Here is a 27,493-nt window from a genome sequence, read left to right as displayed (position 1 = left end):
ACAATACAATTAACACAATGGGATCTGACTGCCTTCTGAAGCCATCAAGGTATGTGGGGGGGGGGGATTGGATTAATTTTTTTTAAAGCAGCTCAGGGAGAGAACAACTGATCTTCCATTCTGTGGTGCTCATTACCCCAATTTCCAGACATGAATTCTCTGAACTGTGGTTTGAAAAGATATACAGGATTTTTCATACCTCTGCCCAAAATAAAGAGAGACTGAACAGGTAATTTTAATCAAACATGTTTATAGTGCAAATGCCAAGATTGACAAAACGATGCACTGGCTTTTACTCACATCGCAAATATTAGACAAAAAAGCACTTCAAATTATTTTAATATAATTTAATTAAAGCATAGTAGATACTTCATTCGGAATTAACTGACAAATACTAAAGTTCAGTAGAACTTTTCTATAAAATTGGTCTTCTACAGTGATCCAAAAATTGATGATTTGAACTTCCCATACTACATAGCATGCTGCTCCATTGAGAAAAACAGATTCTGTATGTTAAAACGCCATTAAACATGTTTTCTTGAAGTGGAATGTACACCTGCAGTATGGCTTTCACTTCCATATACTGAAGCATTAGAATAACTTTAAAATATATTACTTTAAGCTCAAGCAATTTTTCTTTCAACTCGGTTGTTTATACTACTGGCTTTTTTACGGTATCAAACAGCACAGCTGTAGTAGACTAATGGTAAAGCTAGCTTTCATTTAAACATATCAAAATGTACAGAGCTTAGATTTTTGCATCAAGCATTATACAAGTTAGCAGCTTTCTATTCATCTGTATATGTTGCAGGAGAGATGGCTGGAGCCTTGGCTCCAAGAAGCGATACAGACCATTTGGCTTTCAGCAGAGAGGAACTTCATGTTTCTATGCTTTCAGAGAAATTATCGTTTAATTGAAGTCCCGATTAGGAAGGACAAGAGGTGCCACTAAGGTCCAGAGATAGAGGAGGAGACAAACCCAGCTGGAGGAGATCTTCACCCAGACAGCTGGCCACTTGCTTGTCAGAGTTTTGAATTCGGCATCAGGGCTGTGGAATGAATAAATGGTAAAAATGAATTAAGCCATAACTTAAAGCTTAAGCCTAATTTATTCATGCAAGAAACTAGGGCTTAGGGTGACTAACATGAGCATTGTAACCATGTCTACTCAGAAGTAAGTCCCATGAAAGCAACGGTTTCTTCCTGTCAGTGCCCAAGCGGGCTAGCAGTTGACAAGATGTCATGCAGTTTGAAGCATAAGAGAACTATCTAGCTTAATGAGTTAATAGTCAGAGCTAGAATATTACAGTGGCTTAACAGGAAAAACAAAAAGAGATTCAGCTGTATAACAAGATATGTCATACAGACTGAAGCAGGTACTATGCCACTACCTTGATTTCAAACTTAATTTGGCTATGTGCATATCTATTGTACACTCAGGAATTGTAGAGACAGTGTTTCTTTTAATTACAACAATCAGCAAGGCTGGGAAATGAGACTACTAATATACTTCATTAGATACTTATGAATTCATTACATTCAGATAACTATCTTGAACTATGAACTATAAAAAGGGCTCAGATACACCAAGTACCTATCCTACTTTATTATAGAGATGCAAGTCCTACAATTTTGATACACAACTAGAAGCAGCATATCAAAGCACACGTTATGAGCTGGAAGCTTCTGGCTTTACTCACAGGGTGACTAGGTAAGCCACACACACATGGAAGTAACTGACTTTCATTATAAAGCTGTCGCAAGATTACAGAGAATGCATGTAAACCTCTCGGCATTAAAGCAGTCAAAGAATACTATTATTCAGTAATTGTGGAAGATCAGATAGTTTCCCTTGCATCTCTAGGCAAGGCTGGGAAAGACAATCTGAAAGCCTGGCAAGATGCTACCAGTCAGTGTGCACAATACTGAGCAACATGGACTAATGTCCAACTTGTTATAAGGCAGACTCCTAGGTTCCCATTTTTTAAGAAAGTAAATTTAAAAATAGTAGTTAATATTTGAGATGATTATGATAACCTCACTGTACTTGTCAGCAACAATATTATACTATCTGATTAAATCTCCGCAAACTATTCTTACCTGTACCAATTAGTAAGAGTCATCATGATATACAAGGAGGCAAGGAACAGCATGAAGTGGAAGAAGGCATAACTGTACTGGACACCATCCTTTTCATTATCCGGTACCCGGCGAATTTCTCCATCTTCTACATCACTACCAGTTCCGGTAGTATCATCCAAAATGACGCTGTCACTTGTCGACAGAGTCAGTTTGTTCACTTGACTGTTGTTGGAAGATCGGATACTGCAAAACGGTTCAAGGAAGAGGGTGTTAAATGTTTCAGATTGAATAAGAAAGTTGAAATCTACCAGTAAATTGTTTAGCCTTATTCAAAGTGCCCAAGAACACCTGAGTCTGTAAGTATGTAATGCAATTCTACCACAGATGCTAAGTAGACCTGGCTATGTAAGCTGATTGGAAACGAGACCGCTGGAAAACATATAATCTGCTTTCAACTCTGGGAGGAGGAATGAATTACAAGTGTAAAAAATACATTAAAAATCCTTAGAACGGGTGGGAAAACTGTGGCCCTTTAGAAATGGATGGACTACAACTCCCAACTTTCTTGACCACCAGCCATGCTGGGAAGAGATAAAAATTCATGGAATTCCGTTACAGTTGAAGTCTAGCTCAAATACTTTATTAATGGCATAAGATACCCTACTGCTCCAACAATTTGATGAAATGCGCCTAACTTTATGTTCAGTTAATGTTTACCTTGATTCAAAACACAGCAGCCACCTGTTCATTACGCCTAAACCTAAGATGCGATTCTCAAGAATCTGCCTGAAGTTTTGAAACTACAGAGATCAAATGTTACCTGGAATACAAGAGACAAAGTACGAAGACTGTAAGTCCAACAACGCTCTGTGCATCCCACCACTGCAGCTTTTGTGGTCCAGGTGTAGGAACAACAGGTACAATAGCAGTTACATTTGCTGGGATGGAAGTAGGAGCAGCAATCTGGCTGATGATGTTCAGAAGACTTGGGTTACAGATGCGTTCTGGAAAATAAATTCCACAGATTTATAAAATAGTGCTCACTCTCAGGAGAGTTTATAGCCTAGTAATAAACCCAGAATCTCTTTGCCTCTCATAGTGAAAATGCTCTACAAAAAACTTGGAATTTGATCTAATTCTTCCCCCATCATGAACTCACAAAGTATATATGATTTCCAGATGTGAAGTAGCCGGACAAGAGATTATTTATTGCCTTCATACTTAACTAAACCTGTGCATCTCTTAGAAGCCTGCAGGGTTCCAATTCCTAATACACTCAAAGATTCAGTATATTTTTATTCCTTCACAACTGTCTCCACTACCATTATTGTTTTGAAGGCACAATTATCTGCACTTATGAAAGCTTACCAGGCTCATTGGACATGGCTGACCAAGTAAGGTACATCGTGTAGAGAGTAATGATAGAAGACTGGAGAAGGCCAGAACGAGGCTGGTGTTCCTGTTTGAGACAAGCAAATTTTATATAACTGAACTGTACCTGAACCATGTAGATTGCTTTTTTGTTTAACTCCATGTTGGTTAGCCTTGACTGGAAAGATTTCACTTTCACTACAACTTAAGGCTTCTGTACAGAGGGGAATATGAAGCATGAGTAGAGGCACAAGAACTACTTGGGGAACTGATGAGAAATATTTCAGTTTCCATGGGCAAGAGTTACTTTTCTCATGCCACCCCTACCCACATATATTATTTCATGTATTTTAGTACAGCCTCCAGACTATTCTTTCAATATCCAAAACTGTTTCTTGCAAGCAACTCTTCTATGAATGACTATGCAATCTTGCTAGTTGTGTTCCCCAGCCCTCGAATAAAATGTCTGCTGTCATGTTGCGTCTCAATGCAATCAGCTAAACATTATACTGATCCTCAACTAGTTGTAGTTCAGTGGCACCAAAACAGTACATTACATGACCACCATTCCCTCCAGCAATATCAGCAAGTGTTATACAGCTTTACCAAAGGGTTTATAGTCTGTTTTGCTCCACACACTCACCTACTCCTCCTGAGGTGGTTTGCAAGATAAAAACCACATCTAACTAAGGATATTTATACAAGCCCGAATAAGTCATCCTAACCTATATCCCTCAGAATAATCCAATGGAGAATTCATCATACCTGGACTTTTGGAAGGACTGATGTGATTGACACAGCAATGCAGACAAGCATATTAAAACTGATGAAAAACTTGTTCTCAGTACAGGCATCAGGTTTTGTGTAGAAGACATAGAAGAGCACAACGGCAATAAAGGACAGGGTGTAGAAAAGGCCAGTACATGCCAACAGAGCTAAAGGAAAAGCACATTTCAACGTTCAATTGTTAAATTACAATGCAGTTTTTCAAAAGATTATCAGAACACCGATTAAGACTCTGTTTCAAATAGGAAAATATTATCCCTCTCCTCCATGGGAAATACTGACATTCCGCAGGGCTTGCATAATATAATACCACAAATTAGTTATAAAGCATTTTCTTAGCTTATATGGCTGCCTTCACAATTATTTACTAATAAACACATTTAGTATTCAAAAGTGCTATACAATCACACCAACATCTCACGTATTTCCTCCGTAATGAAAGAAGAGCAGCTACCTGGTTTGCTCAGAGGCAAGCAAGACGTTGGCAAAGTTAAGATTTAAATGACATATCCTTCATTCCGAATGTCACAACTTCTTATGCAACACACACCTTGCTACAGTGATAGCATTTAAGCAACAATGTTTAGCAGATGTTGTGTGGATCCCATTTCTTTCACTGGGCCCAAACTTCTTTTATCAACAATGCTGACACGCTGGCCAATAAACACAGAGTTTCATACTAAACTTCTTGCCTCTTGCTGATTTTTGCTACTCACTAGTTAAACAGCACTTACCAGCATACCAGCATTTTGAGTTTCCTTCTTCCATTCGTTCAACCCAGGATTCATTCCAGGAGTGCGCAAAATCAACAAGCAGTACCAGCTGGATTAAAATGAAGCAGAAGGCGCCACAAGTGCCAATAGCAAACAATGCTAGAAAGAAAAGGAGAATGTTATAATCAACCTCTTAACTTTTGACAACCTCTGGCTAAATATATTTAAAGGAAGTTATAGAGCCTTTGGGTGGAATTCAGCATCTTGCTATGATGAATGTTTCCTCCCCACAAGCATTTCAGCTTACCAGACAGAACCATCCCCGCTTTCTGTCCTCTGTACACTATTCTTGGTGTTCTCCTGACCCACCCCCCCTCCGAGTCACTTTTGGGTAACAGGGGTACACAGGGCAAAAGGAGGAAAGTCCTGTTGTGTACACTTTGGCTTACAGAGCTCATTAGGTGAATCCAGCCCTTTATCTGTTAAGTGAGTGGGCAAACGTATATGCTCCTAAAAACTTTTGCATTTAATAAGCTCCAGCTCTTCATGAACCCAATTCTTTTAAAAAGAACAGTTCAGTAAAATACGAGCTGTCACCATAGTTGCGACTACTCTAAGGAATTCATATGTCACCCCCCCCCGAGGCATGAGCACAACTGAATCAACGCTTAATAAGACACTTTATTGAATACCAAATGCTTCACTTAATAGCAACAGCTAAGGGAAATTCTATTTCCTCATCCATCAATGCTTGCCTGTTGTGAAAGGTCCTTCTGGAATGTAAAATGCTCCAACCATGATGCCAACAATGGCAGCTATTTTGAAGAACCAAAACCTGTTTTTAAAAAAACAGAACACTGATTAGAATAATTTCTCTTAAGCTAACAAAGTCAAGCACCTTTAAGGGATGTGCCAAAGTATTATAAAGATAGGTGGTCACGTATATGCCTGCATAGTTACTTGGGTTGCAATCTTAATCTCACTTAGCTAAAAGGAAGCCCCATGTCTACTTCAAGATATTCATGACATATTGTCTTTTTAGACACTGTACGTTTCACCTGCTCCTGGTAAATAACCCCCTGGTGATCCCTTCCTAGAGACCCGAACCTAGGGGTGAGAACATGGTCCCAGATCTCCACCAAGGCCTGCCTGCTCCATCTCACAGGAGAATGGGGAAGCACCCAGGAGCCAAGGACTGATGAGCCCCAAATGGAAGTGTTAGGTTAACATCTCAAAGGGAAGCCCCATCAAAGCTGCCCACTTAATGCCTAGTATCCAGTGAACATAAAGCCCACCCTGCCCCACAAATGCTAGAATATATTTAACTGGACTTTGCTGTTAGTCTATGAGTATCTTTTTTTTAAAGTAGAAGCTACTGGTTATACCTCTATTTTGCCTCACGGGGGCACTAGCTCCCACTCAGTAAAACATGAACATATTCACTTGGCAATTTTCTGTGCTTATGAGTTTAATGCTCTGGGCAGAGGAAAGAAGAGACCAGTCCACATTCCCAACCTACCCATTATGTACAGAAGCCCTTGGATCTTTACTTGATTTCACTTGTATCATGATTAGTGAGAAGAGAAAGAAAAACACCGCCATGGCAAAACTGACTCGGTAAACTGCTCTGTATCCAACCAATTCTTCACAGTGAACCACCTTATCACAAAATCCAGGCACCTGAAAGAAGAGAGCAACAAATCCCAAGATTTTTCTCAGCTGAAGCAGACCTTGAAGGCACCTTACAAAATAATAACAACACACCATTTTACTGAACTTTCGGCATATGCTTCCATTGCTCAACAAGATTTGAAATGCTGATGAAAAATGAAAGCTGATGTTCTCTTTGCACTACCAAATGGGTGGCCCACTTTATAGTATTTTGGGGCTTCATAAAGCCCACAAACTATACTTAAATCACCCTGTGTTATGGCAGACAGACTAGAAGTTTCATAACCCCTCAGGAGGTTGTGGACTCTCCTTCATTGAAGGTTTTAAAGCAGAGGTTGGGATTCCTGCATTGCAAGGTGTTGGACTAGGTGACCATTCCAACTCGTATGATTTTAATGCAGTGACATAACACAAACTCATCTTTAATTGAACAGAATAAAGTAGGATCAGCTGAAGGCCCCAGGGCCCCAACCACCAACATGCAAAAGAGGTACACACCTAAGCAGGGAAAGACTACTATTGCAGCAAACCAGAGAATCCTAGTGAAATAGCATTTGAAGAGGGATTGCATAAGGCGGCTAACTGAAGCTTAGCAAAATAAATCTAAAGATCTTCACCTTATACATGGAACATTCTTCCGATATTAGCTGAGATAGGACACTGGAATATGAGTCCAGTCAAACAATCCACTTGCCCTTCCCTTCTTACAGCAAGAGCCTAATGAAAATACTATCATCTTGTATTTCAGTCTCTGTTGCATGCCATATGATATGTAGGTGAATCTGTGCACCGTGACTTGTGTTACAAACACACGTCACAAAAAGTCTCAGTACCTTTTTCAGCTGCATTTCCATTCCTGGTGCCAGCATGATACAAGCAACAATAGTACTTAGTAGAAGCAAGAAGGCATAAATAAGTCGAGTCACCGTGGAGTTCTTGCTGTTGGGACAACAGCGACACAGCAAACATGATGCACCACTGCACAGACATGGTATCTGTAGAATGGAAATGGAAATGAAAATATTATCTTAAGTGTTAACTCTTACATACAAAGTACATACTGTGTATAGAGTCACATGAATCTAAAAGGTAAAGGACCCCTGGACAGTTAAGCCCAGTTAAAGGCGACTATGAGGTTGTGGCCCTCATCTCGCTTTCAGGCCCAGAGAGCCGGTGTTTGACCACAGACAGCTTTCCGGGTCATGTGGCTAGCATGACAAAACCGCTTCTGGCGCAACGGAAACGCCACTTACCTTCCCACCACAGTGGTACCTATTTATATAATTGCACTGCTAGGTTGGCAGGAGCTGGGACAGAGCAAAGGTAGCTCACCCTGTCATGGGGATTCGAACAGCTGACTTTCCAATCAGCAAGTCCAAGAGGTTTGGTGGTTTAGACCACAGAGCCACCTGCGTCCCACTAAATCTATCAATCTATCACCACCATGAACCTATCGCCACCTTATAAACCAGTATAGTTAGTTTTTAGAAAGAGAATATGGTTGAGCACTGTGTCCAAATTGTGTATGTAAAATAATCATAAACCACAACATGTTCCTTAATGGCTGACAGATTTTCAGAATGGTTTGTGCTATTTCTCTACGGATAAACCATTCTCTAAATTTAAAATGGCTTTTCAAACTGTAGCTTTGTCAGATAGCATTGTAGTTGGGGAACCAGCCAGAGCTAAAAAATGGTGCCCTTTGCTACTGACCCCATCTGCACACTGGATCAAGGACCATCCCTAACTAGATGATTTGTAGAAAATTATTAGAGCCATACAAAAATAAAATTGAAATATATTAAAATATACTATAACAAGTCATATATCTGGGCAGTCACAAGAAAATAAAGAAAACTCAAACTGGTTCATCCACAAACAAGCACTTTAAGCCTCGTGTTTCATAAAAAGAGCAGTCAATGTCTGGCAGCCTTTTTGGCTGATTTCAGAGGAAAAAAGCAACCGCTAGTTCCAATTGAAATCGTTGATTATAGTTTATCCATCTTGTTTTATTCTTGAATGTGCTGCTTAACGTATATTTTATTGCTAATTCTACTCCTGGTGGAAAGTTGGCTGGAAATAAGCAAAGGCAGACCAGTGAACCATGCAGATACACTATGGGTTGCTACCTGAACAGATGAGTGCCTTCGTCTTACAGCAGCTTTTGAATAAACTTATTTCTGGTGGCATGTTATCAGTTCTCACAGGTACATTGGAATACCCCAGCAGCCACTTTAAGAATCAATGAAGTGGATGCTGTAAAACTATTGTACTGCATGTTTATTGTTAGTTGCACATGCCCACGACTCATGCCTCAGGTTCATGCACACACACTGCACGCTCCATTTACTCATGCCTGAAAACAAAGGAACACAATACCTTGCACATATGCACATAACTCTCTCTTGATAGGGACTAACTCCAAACTACTACTGGAAAAAGAAAAATAGGCAACTCAAACTGCTGGTGGTGAGGGTAACTCATTTCTACACTACTCTGAGAGGTCATGGAAACGCTGAGGAATATCTCCATACAACTTTCTGTTCTTTCAAGCGCAAGGAACTGCTTTGCAAATTGATGTCATCATTTCAGTGAATTACGAAACGTTTGATAACTTGGCAGCACAAAAAAGCTTACTTTTATGTAATAAAAAGTCTTAATATTTGGATGCACTTTGGAGGGAGTTATAGCTGCTAATGTTAAGCTTCATGCCCTTTCTGATGACAAGAAATATGAAACCATCCTTTGTTCAATTGGCTATGACAGCTCTCCCTTATTTAAAGAGATGTTGCCTATTTACCATCACTTAATCTGAATTAAGCTTGCTTATTCTAAATGCCTCAGTGCTACTGCAGATGAGCACACATTCTGTATTCTGAACATACCACGGTTGTGCTTGTAGAGATCCTAGTTTCAAAAAAAATATTTTTTAATAAAAATTTTGGGTGATCTACTAAGTCCATCCAAAACAGCCAAATGGGGCCAGACCAAGAAAGTTGATAAAAAAGGACAGTCACCTAATACTGGATTTGTAATACCTGCTTACACAGGAAAAAGCTCATGGATAAATGTTAGCTGTCAACGTGCTGAGGCTATGACTCAGCCAGCACTTCCTGGATTAGGAACTAACATCATTCCTAGAGATAAAATCACAGGTCTTGGCGAAGAGAGGAAAGAGAACCACAGTCCAAATGAACTCTCCTTCCTTGCCATAAAGACAAACAGTAGGCAAAAATAATTTTAAAAAACAAAGCCCCCCCCCAAAATCCGATGTTTAGTACAGCAACCACTTCCAGAATTATTCTTTTTAAAGCTATAGATAAGAAATATTAAACATATGCCAAAAAAGCAATTCTAAAGTATCCCACAAAAAAGAAGTTTGAGAACCACTGCCATATTGCAAGAGTGAAGACCCAAATACCCCATCCTGTTTCCGATTTGATGTTAACCTGCCATTACTAGTTTTCATTCATTTTTGTAATACTGGGGAAGCCCAGTATTGCAAAACGCCCTGGGATCCTGGGATCATCATCTGAGGCCTTTTTTCACCACAAGAGTTCTAGAGCGTGGCAAAATAAGAATAAGATGGCTCCCCCCTCCCTTTACGGAATACTCTCTGAAGGGAGGCTTGTCTGGCGCCTTCACGATATCTTTAGGCTGACCAACATTCTACATGGCCTTATAAGTGTGTTGGTGGGAGGGGGAAGTGTTACTGGTTTGTTTTTCTTATTATTATGTATTTTGTGTGCTGAACTTTGTATCTTTATGTTGCAAACCACCATCTTTGGAGGAAGAGTGGTATACAAATCCAAATAAATAAATAAACCTGAAGTGAAGAAAGGAACGATTATACAAACGAAACTGGATCGGCCTAACAGGGAGAAATGAAAGCATATCTACACAGAAGCAAGACTCAGTGAGCTTGAGTGGGGCTTAAAGGTAAAGGGACCCCTGACCATTAGGTCCAGTCGCGGACGACTCTGGGCTTGCGGCGCTCATCTTGCTTTATTGGCCGAGGGAGCTGGCGTTTGTCCACAGACAACTTCCAAGTCATGTGGCCAGCATGTCTAAGCCGCTTCTGCGGAACCAGAGCAGCACACGGAAACGCCGTTCACCTTCCCGCCGGAGTGGTACCTATTTATCTACTTGCACCTTGACGTGCTTTCGAACTGCTAGGTTGGCAGGAGCAGGGACCGAGCAACGGGAGCTCACCCCGTCGTGGGGATTCGAACCGCCGAAAGGTCGGCAAGTCCTAGGCTCTGTGGTTTAACCCACAGCGCCACCCGCATCCCTTTGGAGCAAGAGTGGTATACAAATTCAAATAAATAAATCTGAAGCAAAGAAAGGCATGATTATACAAACGAAACTGGATCGGCCTGGTTCGGGCGAAACGAAAGCATATCTACACAGAAGCAAGCCTCGGTGAGCTTGAGTGGGCTTACTCGCGAGTAAAACGGGCATCGGAATGTGGCATCAAGGTCCGTTTAGGTCCAGCAGCCATCAGGCAAGGGATCTTGCGAGGCCCCAAACCTGGACAACGAGTTATTTGTCGCGGTATTTATAGAGATATAGTGCTCCTAGACATGGAGGTTTCGATTTGAACCCCAGAGCCGCAAAAGGCACCTGGGAACGTCTGTCGAGGCCGCCCCCTCAGCCTCTGTGGGAAACGGCGGCAACCCTGACACCCACTGGAGGTCGGAAACAGGGGATAGGGAACGACGCGGCCTACTTCCCTCAGTCCGGAAGCCGCCTCCCGGCGGGGCCTACCCGACCTTCTCCCCTCAGGTACTTACCCAGCTGGCCAAGGAACAAACCCCTAGCACGGCCCCCATGGCGGCAACGCAGCCCCTCCGCTCTCTGCTTTCCCCCGCGTGGACGCTTCCGCCTCACTCCGTCGCCTTCCCCTCCGGGCCTGGTGCCGCCTCAGCCGCTTCTGCCGCCGCCGTTGTTGTTGTTGGCCCTGTGGTCGCCGCCGCCACCCTTCCGGGCCGCGCTGATTGGCCGGGCGCCGCAGGCCCGATCATCGGGGGTGGGGTCTGAGCAGCCGACCAATGGAGAGGCGAGGCCCAGCCTGTCGCGAGGCCGGAAAAGGCAAAAAAACAAAAAACAGAAAAGAGAAAACAAGAGCGGAGGGATGTGCTGCAGGGTTGGCGGTGACGCAGTGACCATGAGCGACGCTGATTGGCTATAAGGTTTTTAAAGGACAAGCGTTTATTGTCAGCGGTTGGCCTATTAGAGATCTTGGTCTCTTCGAGGGGGTGGGACGGAGAAGAAGGGTCTTTCCCCCCTCGCCTGTCTTCAATGGGATTAGCCGTCGTTGGTGCGAACGGTTGCCTTGGCAACAGCCTCTTTAGAGCTTGGTTGATGGATGGGCTGCGCCTGAAGGATGGCGTTACCCGGGACCAGGCAGTTATTTTGTCATCTGCCTTGCTTTCCAGGCTGTTGCAGAAATTTATGTATAGGTGGGGGGGGGGGGAGGTTGCCCCACCAGCAGATATCATGCACATGCAGCCCACTATAAAAATCAGCACAATCACTTTTGTGATTTTTGTGATTTGTCCCCACAATACACTTCATCACAGTTTCTTCCTATCTATTCAAAGGGCCTTTGCTGCACAATACCAAATGTAAGAATTCACTGATAAATGTATCTATGTACTGGCTCAGAAATTCATATAGACATGTGAGCTCAGCTACTCAGCAGCCCCTCTGCCTGAGTGATAATTCCTGGCATCCTGATACCTGAGTGCCAGACAGGTAGCCATTCCAGAAATAACAAACCCAGATGAAGACAAAAGGGTATGATTAACTTGGCTGGGAAACAGGGAAATGTAAATATCTCTTTTGTTACACTTGATGGGTGCTTGGTGGAGGGCAAGGAGAACCCTGGGGCAGGGTCCAGGATGCTCAGATTACTGCCACCAGACCTCCCCTTTCATGATGTAACCATGATGTAGTTTGGGGGGGGTGTAATATGGGCAGCTAATAGAGTTTGGGTGCTCTTTTGTTCGGGGCTTCCATCTTGTTCCACCTTGTGGCAGGTGGGAGTCCTGTCATGATAGTCTTCAATAAAGACCAAGCCTACTGGCTGCTGTTTTGCTCTGGTATTCCTGCCTGGTGCCTTGTTTTTTGTCCAATAGAGCCCTCAGATTTCTCTGTTAACAAGGCTTAATGTTATTTCTGCAGTTGCTCCTTAGCTTCAGCCAGTGTTGCTCAAAAGCAAAGTAAAATTTTAATCTGGAAAACCAAATAAATAAAATTTAAAATAGATAGATAGATAAAAAGTTGCTTTCACATTTCTGCTCACTTGTAATGCGACGCCCGGTGGCTTGTTCCCCTGGAGGTACAGAAACCTTTGAACTGATCTCCGCCCAAAGTGTGTCCAAAATTTGTTAACAACTTTTATGATATAAAAGTGTGTTTGTGTTGTCAAATGTTTCATAAGCCACTAAAATAGTGGCCTCAATTTGCAAGCAGTTTGTTAAGATATTTCATGCTGGTCTCTGGCAACAGTTTTCCTTTTTGGATTTCCCACAGAAATGGTAAATCCGGATTAAATCTGGTTGGAGAAGTTTGGGCTAGCAAAATGTGTGGGTGCTGCAACAAACAAATAAACAAACACCTTTGCATGCAGGAACAGTGGCGATTCCATAATAAACATTCATTTGCCATTAAGTACCCTTTATGCCATCATAAGCTTGCAGCTGCCATTTGTGCTGTTCACCAGATAACTGCCATATGACTGGAATGTAATTCAGAAATATGTGCAGCTCAGTAAATAATAATAATAATAATAATAATTTATTTGTACCCTTCCCTCCTCAGCCGGAGCTGGGCTCAGAGTGGCTAGCATCATATAAATAATACAATATGCATAAAACAAGCAATCAGTCGATTAAAATGCACCCCAAAATTAATTAAAATAAATTAAAGTTAAAGTTAAAACGGGACAAATGACAATCCTCAGGTTAAAATTGAAAGTGATTAATGTTAAGTTATGGGTGAACATATCAGATGACACAGCGATTCTTCAAACAGCTCTTGCTTATTCACAGGCCAGAACAGAACTGAACTGAACAACAAACAGCTCAGCCAGCCTGCTTTTATAGGCAGCTGGCTGTCAACATTGTAGCAACAACAACCCAGGGTTTCCCACCTAAAGTAACTGACGTGGACTTGAGTGAAAACTATATGCACGATACTCCTGGTGGCCAGGGTCAGAAACTCAATACATAACAATTAATACTCACCAGGACCAACTGTTTTCACTGATATTATAAGGACCTGTGAGCGGGCTGGGAAACCTCCTTCGTGCTTGTTCTTATACAAAGAGAAAATGAGTCAGACTGAACCCTGACCAAAGGCCTGGCGGAACAGCTCCGTCGTGCAGTTCCTGCGGAAGGATGTCAAATTTCGCAGGGCCCTGGTCTCTTGTGAGAGAGCGTTCCACCAGGCTGGGGCCACGGCCGAAAAGGCCCTGGCTCTGATCGAGGCCAGTCTAATCTCACTGGGGTCCGGAATCTTCAGGATGTTGTTATTTGCAGGCACGTAAGGTCCTCCGTGGGACATATCAGGAGAATTGGTCCTGTAGGTCTCCAGTACTGTTAAAGATCTTAGACCAAAAGGAAGTCAACACTTTTTTGTGTGTGGTTACACTCCTTAGTTACAATCTCCTTTCTGTTATTGCTTGTACATAATATGTTGAGAGTCCTGAGATCCATCCATCCCTGCCAGATGCTAAATAGTGGCTCATGGTGTATGGGGGATACCCAGTTAAAGAACAGTGTGCCTCTAAAGAACATGTTGAAGCTGAGAAAATAGTTTTCAGCCCCAGAATGGCGTTTAAGACAACAATCCACTCTTCTTTTCTCCCTTAAACACCCTTCGTATCATGCAACCTGCTTTAGAAAAGGGGGATGTTCATTGTTGCTTTCGTTAAACTATTGGCAGTCATAAGAAACACCTTGAATAATCTATCTATTAAGGCCCATCTAGTCCAGCATCCTGTTACCACAGTGACTAACCACATGCCTCTGGGAAGCCCAGAAAGCAGGACCTGGGTGCGAAAGCACTGTTTCCCATTTGTGCTCCCCATCAACTGGTGTTTAGGGTCCCTCCAGATGACCTGGTTATTGAGCATTCATCCTGATTTGCTTGCACAAAGCCTATGCAGGTTAGATTATATCCAGTCTCTATTGAACATTCGTTCTGAATCATTTGTGAGGCAGCTATATAACAATTATTCGCTTACCATTAGCATTTGTTCATCCCACACTTTCCGGTGCATTTTCCCATCACTTTGCAAACCACAAAAAGTCCTATTCTTTTAAAAAGTGGGAAGTAGACGAATGGTGTTAAGAGGCCACCCACTTACATGTGAAAAACCGCACATTCACAGATCACTAACAACAACAACAACAACAACAATTTATTATTTATACCCTGCCCATCTGGCTGGGTTTCCCCAGCCACTCTGGGCGGCTTCCAACTGAATATTAAAAACAGACATTAAAAACTCCCCTAAACAGGGCTGCCTACAGTTGTCTTTTAAAAGTAAAATAGTTGTTTATTGCCTTGACATCTAAAGAGCTTCCACCCAGCAGTGACTACTGATAGAAAATGGGTTATTTTTACTTACTGCATTTTCTGCATCCAAATTGAAATATACTCAGAGTCGCAAAGTGATTTCATGCTCTTTATTCAGCTCATAGTGGTGAGGAGGAATGAATGAAAGTCCCCTCAAAGTATCTGCTTTATATACATTATTTACACAATGGGCTGCACATGATTGGCTAATTCCAGAATTCTACTGTAAGCCAATCAGGTTGTGGATTCACTTCTATCTGGAGCATGATTGGGTGGATCCTGCCAACCAATCATACTGCTGCATTGTTCTAGGACCAATCAGACTGCTGCATTCTGAATCCTATTGTTCTAGGACCAATCAGACTGCTGCCTTTTGGATCCTATTGTTCTAGGACCAATCAGACTGCTGCAGTTTGGATCCTATTCAACTCAGTACATAACACCCCTCCCCTCTAAGTTCCAGTCCTGCCCGGGAGGTCGCATTCATAGTCCTCGAGGTACGCCGGCGGCCGACGTGTGCGTTGCGGCCTGGGGTGTTCCCTGGTCCGGGGTTCAGGTTCTGGCTCGTGTTCCAAGGATGCTGGCTGTGATAGGGCTGTTTGGTCTGGCGCAACCGGCTCGCTCAGTCGTGGTTCTGGTTCCGGTGTCCTTTCGGCCTCACGGGTCCCCTCTGTATTTACTGATTCTGCCTCTCCTGCTTGCCCCTGCTGCTCTATGGGCCTCCCTGCCCCACTGTTCCCTGACCTGTCCTCCTCCTCCTGGTTTTCTCCCGGGAATCGTCGCCGTATCTGGTCGCAGTGGCGGCGCCAGCATTGCCCCCCATCTGTTAGCACCTCGTACGACACGGGGCCAGTGACCCTGGTGACTGTGGCGGGTACCCATGCAGGGCCTGCCCCAAAATTCTTTGCGTACACTGGGTCCTGGGCCTCGAAGGTCCGGGGGTTCCTGCCTTCCCCCACCACTACCTCATCCTGAGCTCTATCGGGGTGAAGGCGGTCCAATCTGATTGCAAGGCGCCGACCCATTAGTAGTTCAGCGGGGCTCCGGCCAGTCGTTGAGCTGGGGGTGCTGTGCTGTGCTAGAAGGAATGTGGCAAGGCGGTACTCCCAATCCCCTTGCGTCATGCGGCGAAGGGTGTCCTTGGTGGTCCGCACCATGCGTTCTGCTTGGCCATTGGTGGCAGGGTGGAATGGCGCCGAACGGATGTGGCGGATGGCGTTCTGCGCTGTGAAGGTTTGGAATTCTCCTGACGTAAATGCAGTCCCGTTGTCTGAGACGAGAGTGTCAGGGAGCCCGTGGGTTGCAAACAGCCTGCGTAGTACTCGGATGGCTGCGGACGTAGAAGTGGACGGTACCAGTGCGACTTCCAGCCATTTGGTGTAGGAGTCCACCACGATGAAGAATGTTTTCCCCTGAAAGGGGCCAGCGAAGTCCACATGCAGGCGTGACCATGGTGCTCGGGCGGACTCCCAGGACTGGACTGGGGCCCTTGGGGGATCTGGGCGGGATTCTTGGCAGGCCTGGCAGTGTTTGACCCAGGCCTCTATCTCTCCGTCGATCCCCGGCCACCACACATAACTCCTGGCAAGGGCCTTCATTCTTACTACCCCTGGATGTGTCTCGTGTAGGGCTGTGAGGACCCTTTTGCGGAGGGGCTGGGGAACAACGACCCTGCTTCCCCATAACAGGCACCCCTTGTGGGCCGACAGTTCATGTTTGCGGGTTGTGTAGCCGGCGAATTCTGGCCCAGGGCTGCTGCTGGGCCATCCCCTCCACACCCAGTCCAGGACCCGGGAGATGACCCTATCTTTCTTGGAATGGTGTGCAACTTCTTGTGCCTGAATGGGGCGGTCAGGAAGCAGCTCCAGGCTCATAACTTCTTGTGCAGGTGCTGGGTCAGGGCCTGTTTCCGGTAGTGGTAGCCTGCTGAGGGCATCTGCATGGCCCATCGCCTTCCCAGGGCGGTGAATCAGTGCATACTGGTAGCTGGCAAGGAAAATTGACCACCTGAGGACGCGAGGAGACAGCACTTGGGGGGTCTGCTTTTCGGGGGCAAACAAGCCAAGCAACGGCTTGTGGTCAGTCACCACGGTGAAGGGCCGCCCGTACAAGAAATCATGGAATTTTTTTACTCCCTTCACGATTGCCAGACCCTCCTTGTCGATTTGCGAGTAGTTCCGCTCGGTTGCGTTGAGTGTCTGGGAAAAGTATGCCACCGGTACCTCTCTTCCATCCGGGAGTTGGTGTCCCAGGACAGCGCCAATGCCATAGGGCGAGGCGTCGCATGCTAGCACCACTGGCAGCCTCTCGTCGAAGTGTGCCAAGACCGAGTTTGAGACCAGCAAGTCCTTGACTGCCTGGAATGCGGCCTCCTGGCGCTGGCCCCACACCCAAGGGGCCCGCTTGTCCAGGAGTCTGTGTAGGGGCTCCGCTACCGCCGCCTTGTGGGGAAGGAAGGAATGGTAAAAGTTCAATAGTCCCAAGAAGGCCTGAAGTTCAGTCTTGTTCTTGGGCGCTGGGGCATCACAAATGGCCCGTACCTTGTCCCCAGTTGGGTGGACCCCTTCTGCGTCCACCATAAATCCCAGAAAGTCCACCTGAGGCACTCCTAGTAGACATTTTTCCCGCTTCACCTTGAGACCCGCCGTCTGGAAACGGTGCAGAACGGTGCGGAGGCGGTCCTCAAACTCCTCTGGTGTGGGCCCGGCAATCAACACATCATCGAAGAAGGGGGTGACACCAGGAATCCCTTTTAGGAGAGAGTCCATTAGATTCTGGAATATGCCTGGTGCCACGCTGACACCAAATTGCAGCCGCTTTACCCTGAACGCTCCTCTGTGCGTCACAATCGTCTGTGCCTCTGCTGTGGCCTCATCTACTGGCAGCTGTTGATATGCTTGGGCCAAGTCCAGCTTGCCAAAAATTTTCGACCCAGCCAGGGTGGCAAGGACATGGCTGACCACTGGCACTGGGTATGCATGGGCCGTGAGGGCCTTGTTTATGGTACATTTGTAGTCTGCGCAGATGCGGACCGAACCATTAGGCTTGACAGGTGTGACGATTGGGGTTTCCCAGGGGGCATTAGGCACCGGCTCCAGCACTCCTTGCTCCACGAGTCGGTCCAATTCCTCGTCTATACGGGGTTTCAGAGCGAACGGGACCCGGCGGGCCTTGAGCCTGACTGGTCGTACTGCGGGGTCAAGCTGTAGAGCAATGGGGGGGCCCGTATACTGTCCCAATTTCCCATCGAAAACCCCCGGAAATTCCTTGCATATGGCGTCCACGTCCACTTGTAATCTTGTGTGGTTCACCCCGGTGACGGCTAGCCCCAGTGGTCCAAACCATGCCAATCCCAGTAAGCTAATGTAGGGGCCCTTGACCACAAGCAAGTCCAGTTGCCGCGTCCGCCCTCGGTATTGCACCCTGAAGGTCCCCACCCCCATTGTGGGGACCTTACGTTTCTGGAAGTCCCGGAGGGTGAATGGGGCCGGCCTGAGTTTGGGACCCCCAGTAGGACACAGTTTCCTTAAGGTCCTTGCCGAGATTATGGATAGAGTTGAACCCGTGTCAAGCTCCATGCGGCATGGGGCCCCCTCTATCTGTACCTCTACATAAATTTTCTCTACGTTGGGGTGGGGCAACTGGTATACCTGGAAGTCCGTGAGCTCCGTCGAGTTGCCTTGGTGCGTTGGGCCCCGGGACCTGGGGCTCTTGGATTGGTCATCTGATGCCTGGCGTCGGGCGGGCCGAGCTCGACACACCCGGGCGATGTGTCCCAATTTTCTGCACTGCCTGCACTCTGCGTTGCGGAAACGGCAGGTCCTCCTCTCGTGACTTTCCCCGCAGCTTGCGCAGTTCCCTCCTTCTCGTCGAGGCAGCTGTGGTATGTGGGCTGCTTGAGTGCGCTGCTGTACTCGGTGCACCTCCTCCTTGTCAGATCCTGAGTCGTCGGTGAGGTCTTCATGGTGGACCCTCTGTTGGGACGGCTGGCTCGGCCGTGCCTCTTGCGTCGACCTCTCGGCAGCTTCCGTTGCCAGGGCCTCCTCCAGAGCGACCTGGAACGTTAGGTCCTTCTTAGCGTAGAGGCGTCGTTGCAGCTTCTCATCCTTCAGGCCACCGACGAGGCGGTCACGAAGCATGTTCTCCAGCTCTGAGAAGTTGCAGAACCGGGCAGCTTGGCGGAGAGAGGTCACAAACCCAGTTATGGTTTCCCCAGGGGCTTGCCGCTTTGCGTAGAAGGCATTTCGACGAGCCACCACTGAGGGCTGTGGTGAAAAGTGCCCCTTCAGCTGTTCCATTATTGTTTTGTATGGAACAGTAGCAACGTCTTCAGGCGCAAGGAGAGCCCGGGCGATTTCAAACGTCTCCTCTCCGCAGACGCTGAAGAATATTGCCCTCTTCTTGGCGTCTTCTTCCTCGGTGACCCCTTTGGCTTCTAGGAGGAAGGTGAAACGGGAGGCGTACGCTTCCCAGTCTCCAGATGCTGGGTTGAACGGCGAGAAGCTGCTGTCGGTTGCCATTCTGAGTTCCTTGTGTCCCGGAGCTGAAGCCTGGATACACGGTGCGAGGCAGCGGTGCGGCAGGTGGCGGTGCTGCGGTGCTGTGTGTGGCAGTCAGCTCAGCGGGATCCCATCCTCGTCGCCAGTGAAATATACTCAGAGTCGCAAAGTGATTTCATGCTCTTTATTCAGCTCATAGTGGTGAGGAGGAATGAATGAAAGTCCCCTCAAAGTATCTGCTTTATATACATTATTTACACAATGGGCTGCACATGATTGGCTAATTCCAGAATTCTACTGTAAGCCAATCAGGTTGTGGATTCACTTCTATCTGGAGCATGATTGGGTGGATCCTGCCAACCAATCATACTGCTGCATTGTTCTAGGACCAATCAGACTGCTGCATTCTGAATCCTATTGTTCTAGGACCAATCAGACTGCTGCCTTTTGGATCCTATTGTTCTAGGACCAATCAGACTGCTGCAGTTTGGATCCTATTCAACTCAGTACATAACACAAATGAAATGTAAAAAAGAAGTATGGGCTGGCCTGTTCATAACAAAGTGACATGGGTTCAAAAAGAAAAAGAAAAAAATCCAAATGGCTTAATAAATGCAATCAGATACGATTTGATATGAAGTTCACTCATGTCCTAGCTAAATGGTAGATACTATGGTTATCAAATTACAGAGCAGAAGTAAATATTAATGTGTTCAATGGAGCTTACTTCTAGAGAAGTGTGCATAAGATTTCCACCTTAGTCGTGACGAACAGCATGCTTGGAAAGGTGAAAGAGCTGTTCTGTCAAATGCTTGGAGGAAATGGCTATGGGGAAATGCCTCCAAAGATAACATCATCAGAGAACCTTCTAATGGCTCTTTCCCAACAACACAAGGCATCCTGCTTCTGTTCTGCATCATCTCCAGCTGCACGTGTTTAAAAAGAGATAAGGGTGAAATCAGCTTTCTGACTGTTGTGGGAAAAGAACCAGAATATGCCAGAAGGTTATCCCAATCTACGAAGCCTGTGATAAATAGCTTGTCAGACAGGAATTCCTATTTGACAGAATGAACTGAGCTCCAATCCACAGTCAATTGTAGAATGAAGGGAAGATGCAAAAATTAAAGCTTTGAAATTTCTGCTGTTAGTGCTTTTAGATCTATATTCGTTCATAATGTGCTTTTGCATTAAAGTAGGGTTGCCATACGTCCTGAGATTCAAATGGTGAAAATAGTATCCGGGGGATATTTTAAAAATAACCATCTTAACAACTTTTTAGGTGATTTCCTGCCAAAAAGCTCAACAACTTTTGTGTTTACTTCTAGAAATATGGCAACCCTAATTAAAGTATGGTATATTCAAAACTCTTTCATGAGAATCCTAATTAGCAACGGAAGGGAAATTCAATTCATTTCACATTTAAAAACTAGTTCATACTTTGTGAAACAATAGAAGAACTAAAACAAAGCCATCTTTCAAAATTCTCCAAATTTTGCAATGCAATTCTCCACTTAAGTAATATGTATGTGTAGAGGCAATACATGACATGGGCTGCACTTATGCCAGTTTACAACAAATGTAGAACTAGCATCGGGTTTTAAACAACTACAGTACAATGGCCATTTTATCTTTGACAATGCTGGTCTTTCATTTGCTTTTCAGATCGCTCTAATCTTTCCAAACAGAACCAATTAAACAGTTAATAGTCACCCTGCCCCTGTAAGTAATTTAATCATGTACGCTGTCCTTGGCATCACAACTGACATTTTAGATTCCAGATTTTTGAAGGAATGTTTGGAAGCACTTAATATGCAGCACTTCTTTGAGTTGTTTATATTTTTGCAAAGAGGATGCTTCTCCCCCCGCCCCCATGAAATAGTTTCACATGCTCTCCTTAGGAGTCACATCTCTTCCCATGATTTTTGCTGAATTTGTTAATTTTGTTAAGATGAGGGGGAATCATTTAACTTGGTGTTTCTCAACTTTGGGTCCCCATATGTTGTCGGACTACAACTCCCATCATCCCTGAGCTCTGGCCTTGCTAGCTAGGGGTGATGGGAGTTGTAGTTCAACAACATCTGGGGACTCTCGCCCTCTACTCTCTCATCCCTCTTACTTAGAGATTAAAATCAAAACCTAAATCCAGAACAATTTAGCAGTCAAACACTCCTGACCACAATATCAACATGAAGTATTTCTCTTGCGGTTGGGCTTGTTTACCCAAAACTGGCTTGGTTCCAAGGCAAAAGTTCCAGAAATGCTTCTAAGTGCACTGCAGAAAAATTCAGACTGGCTCATGTCTGCATTTCAGCTTGTGGATCTGTTTTATGTATCTTGTCACTGTTACTACTTGCCAATTCCACGTAGTGGTTAGTGAGAGGATTCAAATCCCCACTCAGCATCGAAGCTCTGTATTTGGGCATGTGCTTTTTAACTTGTTCATATTGAATGAACTGGAGCTAGAAATGAATAATGAGATGACATAGGTGGAATCTACACACATATAATAACCGTTCTGAAAATGCTTTTTTAAAAGCGTTTTTAAAAAATACATTGAATTTTCCACAAGGCTCACCATCGCCATCTAGGGTCACATTGTATATTGCACTTAGAATGTTTTATTTGCAGCTGTATAGCTGAGTCCCAAGTTTGCTGATAACACCAGACTGTTCAGGGTAGTGAAAAGAAAAAATGATTGCAAGGCACTCTGGCAGGATCTCTCCAAACTGGGTGAATAGACTTTGGGGAACAATAGTGGGAGAGTGCTGCTGGGCCTTCTTCTGGGTTTCCCATAGACACCTGGTTGGCCACTGCAAGAACAGGGGACCGAACCAGATACTGTAGGTAGAGGGGAAGCGGGGCACATTGATGCATGGGGCACATTGATACACCAACAATATTTCAATAACGAGAAATGTTATTCATGTCGCATCATCCCTAAAACGTGTCTATACATGTGTGAGTACAACAGCTGCGACCGCGCCGCCTGTCGGTTAGCCGTTGGCGTTTGACGAGAGTAGGTGTGTTTTTAGCACGGCCAACTAAAAAATTATGTGAAATGTAAAAGTGTTCCAACACTGTTTTATGTCATTTAATTAAGATTTAAATATACCAGAGGTAGGTTATTCCACTCGGTAATCAGCATTACACATGATTTTTAAATAAGTTCAGTTGTTGTTGTTTAGTCGTTTAGTCGTGTCCGACTGTTTGTGACCCCATGGACCAGAGCATGCCAGGCACTCCTGTCTTCCACTGCCTCCCGCAGTTTGGTCAAACTCATGCTGGTAGCTTCGAGAACACTGTCCAACCATCTCGTCCTCTGTCGTCCCCTTCTCCTTGTGCCCGCCGTCTTTCCCAACATCAGGGTCTTTTCCAGGGAGTCTTCTCTTCTCATGAGGTGGCCAAAGTATTGGAGCCTCAGCTTCAGGATCTGTCCTTCCAGTGAGCACTCAGGGCTGATTTCCTTAAGAATGAATAGGTTTGATCTTCTTGCAGTCCATGGGACTCTCAAGAGTCTCCTCCAGCACCAGAATTCAAAAGCATCAATTCTTCAGCGATCAGCCTTCTTTATGGTCCAGCTTTCACTTCCATACATCACTACTGGAAAAACCATGGCTTTTACTATACGGACCTTTGTTGGCAAGGTGATGTCTCTACTTTTTAAGATGCTGTCTAAGTTTGTCATTGCTTTTCAAACTATTTTACCTAGATCTATTTTACCTAGATCCGCCTAATTTCTACTGCCCTCTTGCTATATTTCTGTGAACCATTTATATTTAGCTTCTTTATGGTCCAGCTCTCACTTCCATACATCACTACTGGGAAAACCATAGCTTTAACTACCCGGACCTTTGTTGGCAAGGTGATGTCTCTGCTTTTTAAGATGCTGATCTCAACACTAGTAGCATTGAATACAAGCCCTGGTTAGTAAAATATGCAGTGAGCCTGCATTGCAGAAGATTGGATCCCTTCCAACCCCACAGTTCTGTGACTATCAATACAGAATGGTGTCTATTTCAGAATTATTATTTCATGTTTTATTTTAAAAGCAAAAGGATATTACCCAGTGCTCAACACCATTGGGTGAGATATTAAGACAAAACATAAAAATAGCACATAAAAAATATATCGCCTTACAGTTGTGCTATTACAGCAAATGTTATACCAACGTGCTTTATGGGGTCTTTGATTTTAAAGTGTGAAGTGAAATCAAGTAGAACAATTTTTTCAGAACAAACACAATTCAGTGTCATATCTTTCAGATATGAATGATGAACACTGAAATTTGGGAAACATGTTTTGTGGCAGATAAATTTTAAAAGTTCTCTCCTTTATAGTCTTCAAGATCAAATTAATAATACTGTTGGTAATAATACATTGCCTGGAGACTGCTTGTATTAGGTGACATGATGATGATGATGATGATGATAATCTGAGACACACATTTTAAAACAAATCTGGTTAAGCAGTGTGGGAGGGAGTTTTCTTTGGGAAGTAGCTGGGATATAGTTGCGGAATGAAATTCCCCAGAGATGGAAAGCATTTGGGCCCACAAATGTTTTATCTCAACACAGATTATTAGAGCTATAAATAACTATTTGACAGAGTAAACATTGGGGCGGGGGCGGGGAGCTCTTTGGAGTCGTCTTTAGTGCAGTTTCAAAAGTGACCATCTTTTCTCTTTGCACGTCCACACTTCCCTGGTGACAAAAACTTACAAACCCAAGATGGATAGCATGTGTTTCTTAAGGAACTTTTGTACCATTAATTCCTTTCCTTCTTAGACACCTGGGAACCTCTGGGTCACGTTGCTTAATCAAAGTGGGGTACAGAAATTCTTGCAAAAGAATTATCAATATACAAATAAAATAAGCAAAAAATTAAACCCAGTGTACACAACTTGCTCACGTGTCTGGGTAGCAGGTGTTTGAAATAGTCCCAGATCACAGGTGCTGCCACACTCAAATGTTTGACTCTGACCAGATGTGGAGTGAACATTACATGATACTTGCAGGAGCTCAGTTCCTGCACTCTTTCTCTGAAGAGTGGCTCATAAGTGTTTTAAATAAATACATCTTAAAGGACAATGGTTCCATAGTTCTACGGTGTATGGCCAGGCCTAGCACAGGGTAGGGCAGATTGTGGGATACCATTAAGAGGTAACCTGGTGTTAGTTGTCACCAGTGTGTGTGTGTGACACTGAGATTTGTTTGACCCAGGCACAAAAAATGACTTGAGTCATCTCCTGTACTGTTAATTTTAAAATATCATTATCTTGGGTTTGGGTGGAAATACCACACTTGTGGGGAAATTCTGTTTCTCCATTGGGAGTTTTCCTGGCAACGTTTCTACTTACTAATCTGATTAACGTTATCTTTTCCTGCTTGCATTGGCTGAGAATTTCTATGGCTAAACGGAGGTCTGTATTAGATTATCACAGTCCATTCCTTTCTGCAGAGCAGAAGAACAGAACAGACTGAGCTGAAACAAATGTTTTCTCTGCCCCCGCTCTCTGCCAAAAGAAGACAGATCTGTGGCACTCCAGTTGGTGACAGGGGGCTTTGGGGGTAGGGCGACAGGGGGCATCAGAGCAATGATGTAGAACGGAGCATTGCACTATTAATGAGTTCATATTTACTAATACAGTGGTACCTCTGGTTACATACATTTCAGGTTACATACGCTTCAGGTTACAGACTCCACTAACCCAGAAATAGTACCTCAGGTTAAGAACTTTGCTTCAGGATGAGAACAGAAATCGTGCAGTGGCAGCGTGACAGCAGCGGCAGGCCCCTTTAGCTAAAGTGGTGCTTCAGGTTAAGAACAGTTTCAGGTTAAGAATGGAACTCCGGAACGAATATATTTTATATTATATTTTATATTTATCTCCGTCATAATAAATATCCCTATAGTAACCCATAAACAGCGCCCCCTGAATCAATTTATCATGGTCAACTATGACTCCCCAGGGACGTGGGTGGCGCTGTGGGTTAAACCACAGAGCCTAGGACTTGCCGAACAGAAGGTCGGCAGTTCGAATCCCAGCGACGGGGTGAGCTCCCGTTGCTCAGTCCCTGCTCCTGCCAACCTAGCAGTTCGAAAGCACGTCAAGTGCAAGTAGATAAATAGGTACCGCTCCAGCAGGAAGGTAAACGCTGTTTCCGTGCGCTGCTCTGGTTCGCCAGAAGCGGCTTAGTCATGCTGGCCACATGACCTGGAAGCTGTACGCCGGCTCCCTCGGCCAATAAAGCAAGATACTCAGGTCCACATATGCAAATAAGGAATTGAAAGTGACGTTCAGTGATTGGATAGTTACAGAAAGTTGTTACAGTTGCTTTGTAGTTGAGCTCTATATAAGCAGGCTGGCTGAACCCTTCAGTTCAGTTCTGTTCTGGCCTATGAATAAACAAGAGCTGTTTGAAGAATCACTGTGTCGTGTGATATGTTCACCCACAACTTAACACATTTCTTCTCTGGTCACCTCTGTGGATGCATGACCTGACAGTCTGTTGCCAGGCACTGCAGTCGTCTGCCAGGGATTCCCAAACGGCACGGTTGATGTTGCCAGCCGACATCTTTGTAACGCATAATCACTACAATATACCAGCTAACTCCACAAAAGCTGAGAGCAATTAAGTGTAAAAAGATATCTCACTACCTTTGGATCCTAGCTGTGTATGAAGCCAATTATACAGTTGGAGTGCAGCCAGCACTTAACACAGCCTCTTTGCTAGGCTTGGAAAGCAATCCAGGGTTTAGTTTCCATTTCATGACAGGTTTCAAACAGCCACTTCTCTGGAAAAGCAGCCACTTCTCTGGAAAGAAAAGCAGATGACTTTGGAGAGCAGGGAGCTTTCTGTCCATGGGGTAATAGGCTAGTCTGAGAACTAGGGATGTACAAATCAGGCCATTTCAGTTTCTCATTTTAATATTAAGTTCATCATATTTCTGCATCAGTCTGCATTTTTGTAAAATATTGCATTGAAAAAGTCCTCGCAAAAATGGATAATTATCTCCCCTAATATGTACACTTTTTGCAAGATATTTTCCCTAACATGCATGATATTTTTATGCTTTTTCAATGCATACTTCCCCCTAAAATAGGCATTCTTGCACACCTGTTTCGCTTGGAGAATAGCACTGCAATATTCGGAGAAGTGAAAATTTTGAAGGAGGGCTGTGCTTCAGTTCACATATTGTTTCAGGAAGTGTAAATTAGGCAGATACTGGACAGAATTTCCACTAATTCAGGTGACATCAGATGTCATCAGGTGACATCACCACATTTGCTGCATTGATTTTTTTAAAAAATATTTTTGAGTTGCAAATTTAACAAAGGAACAGAAGGGAGGAATTAGTAACGAAAAAGGAAATGATGTGAATAATATTAATACAGTGGTACCTCGGGTTAAGAACTTAATTCGTTCTGGAGGTCTGCCCTTAACCTGAAACTGTTCTTAACCTGGAGCACCACTTTAGCTAATGAGGCCTCCTGCTGCCACTGCGCCGCCGCTGCATGATTTCTGTTCTCATCCTGAAGCAAAGTTCTTAACCCGAGGTAATATTTCTGGGTTAGCGGAGTCTGTAACCTGAAGCATATGTAACCTGAAGCGTATGTCACCCGAGGTACCACTGTAGTAACAAAAACAAAAACAAAAACACCCACCATCAGTTCACATTATGGATACAGTAATCGTCAGTACATGCATCTTAATGTAAACATATAAGTTAATATAAGCTCTCCAGATGTCCAATCAGGTATTTGCATGAAACTGATGTTTATAT

General features: G+C 44.3%; 1 protein-coding gene across 3 annotated transcripts; it reads right to left on the bottom strand.

The window, feature by feature from the left end:
* Positions 1-233: 233 nt before the first annotated feature.
* On the bottom strand, positions 234-11,925 carry SERINC3 (serine incorporator 3). Of its 3 annotated transcripts, none has more exons than XM_083618882.1 (11): positions 11,417-11,625; positions 9,003-9,055; positions 7,457-7,618; positions 6,472-6,632; positions 5,708-5,787; positions 4,974-5,111; positions 4,219-4,388; positions 3,451-3,541; positions 2,903-3,086; positions 2,101-2,325; positions 234-1,049 (listed from the first exon to the last, which is right to left on the bottom strand). In XM_083618882.1, exons 2-11 carry the CDS (start codon positions 9,009-9,011, stop codon positions 911-913), a joined length of 1,359 nt encoding a protein of 452 aa, XP_083475008.1. In that variant the 5' UTR covers positions 9,012-9,055; positions 11,417-11,625; the 3' UTR covers positions 234-910. The 3 variants fall into 3 exon arrangements, with proteins under 3 accessions (XP_083475008.1, XP_083475009.1, XP_083475007.1); XM_083618883.1 differs by having other exon boundaries at positions 9,003-9,052; positions 11,417-11,610; XM_083618881.1 differs by lacking the exon at positions 9,003-9,055 and having other exon boundaries at positions 11,417-11,925.
* Between the last annotated feature and the right edge of the window lie 15,568 nt (positions 11,926-27,493).

Source organism: Podarcis filfolensis, assembly GCF_964270895.1.
Source record: "Podarcis filfolensis genome assembly, chromosome: 6".
Classification (NCBI taxonomy): Eukaryota; Metazoa; Chordata; class Lepidosauria; order Squamata; family Lacertidae; genus Podarcis; species Podarcis filfolensis.
Note: the sequence above shows the minus strand (reverse complement) of the source record. Positions and strands in the feature narration are given on the sequence as shown.

Coding starts and splice junctions, on each gene's coding strand:
- SERINC3 (XM_083618881.1), bottom strand. CDS start 11,455: ATGGGGGCCGTGCTAGGGGTTTGTTCCTTGGCCAGCTGG. Junction 4,389..4,973: donor CTCAAAATGCTGGTATGCTG/GTAAGTGCTGTT, acceptor CTTTTCCTTTAG/CTCTGTTGGCATGTACTGGC. Junction 3,542..4,218: donor CAGTCCTTCCAAAAGTCCAG/GTATGATGAATT, acceptor TGTCTCAAACAG/GAACACCAGCCTCGTTCTGG.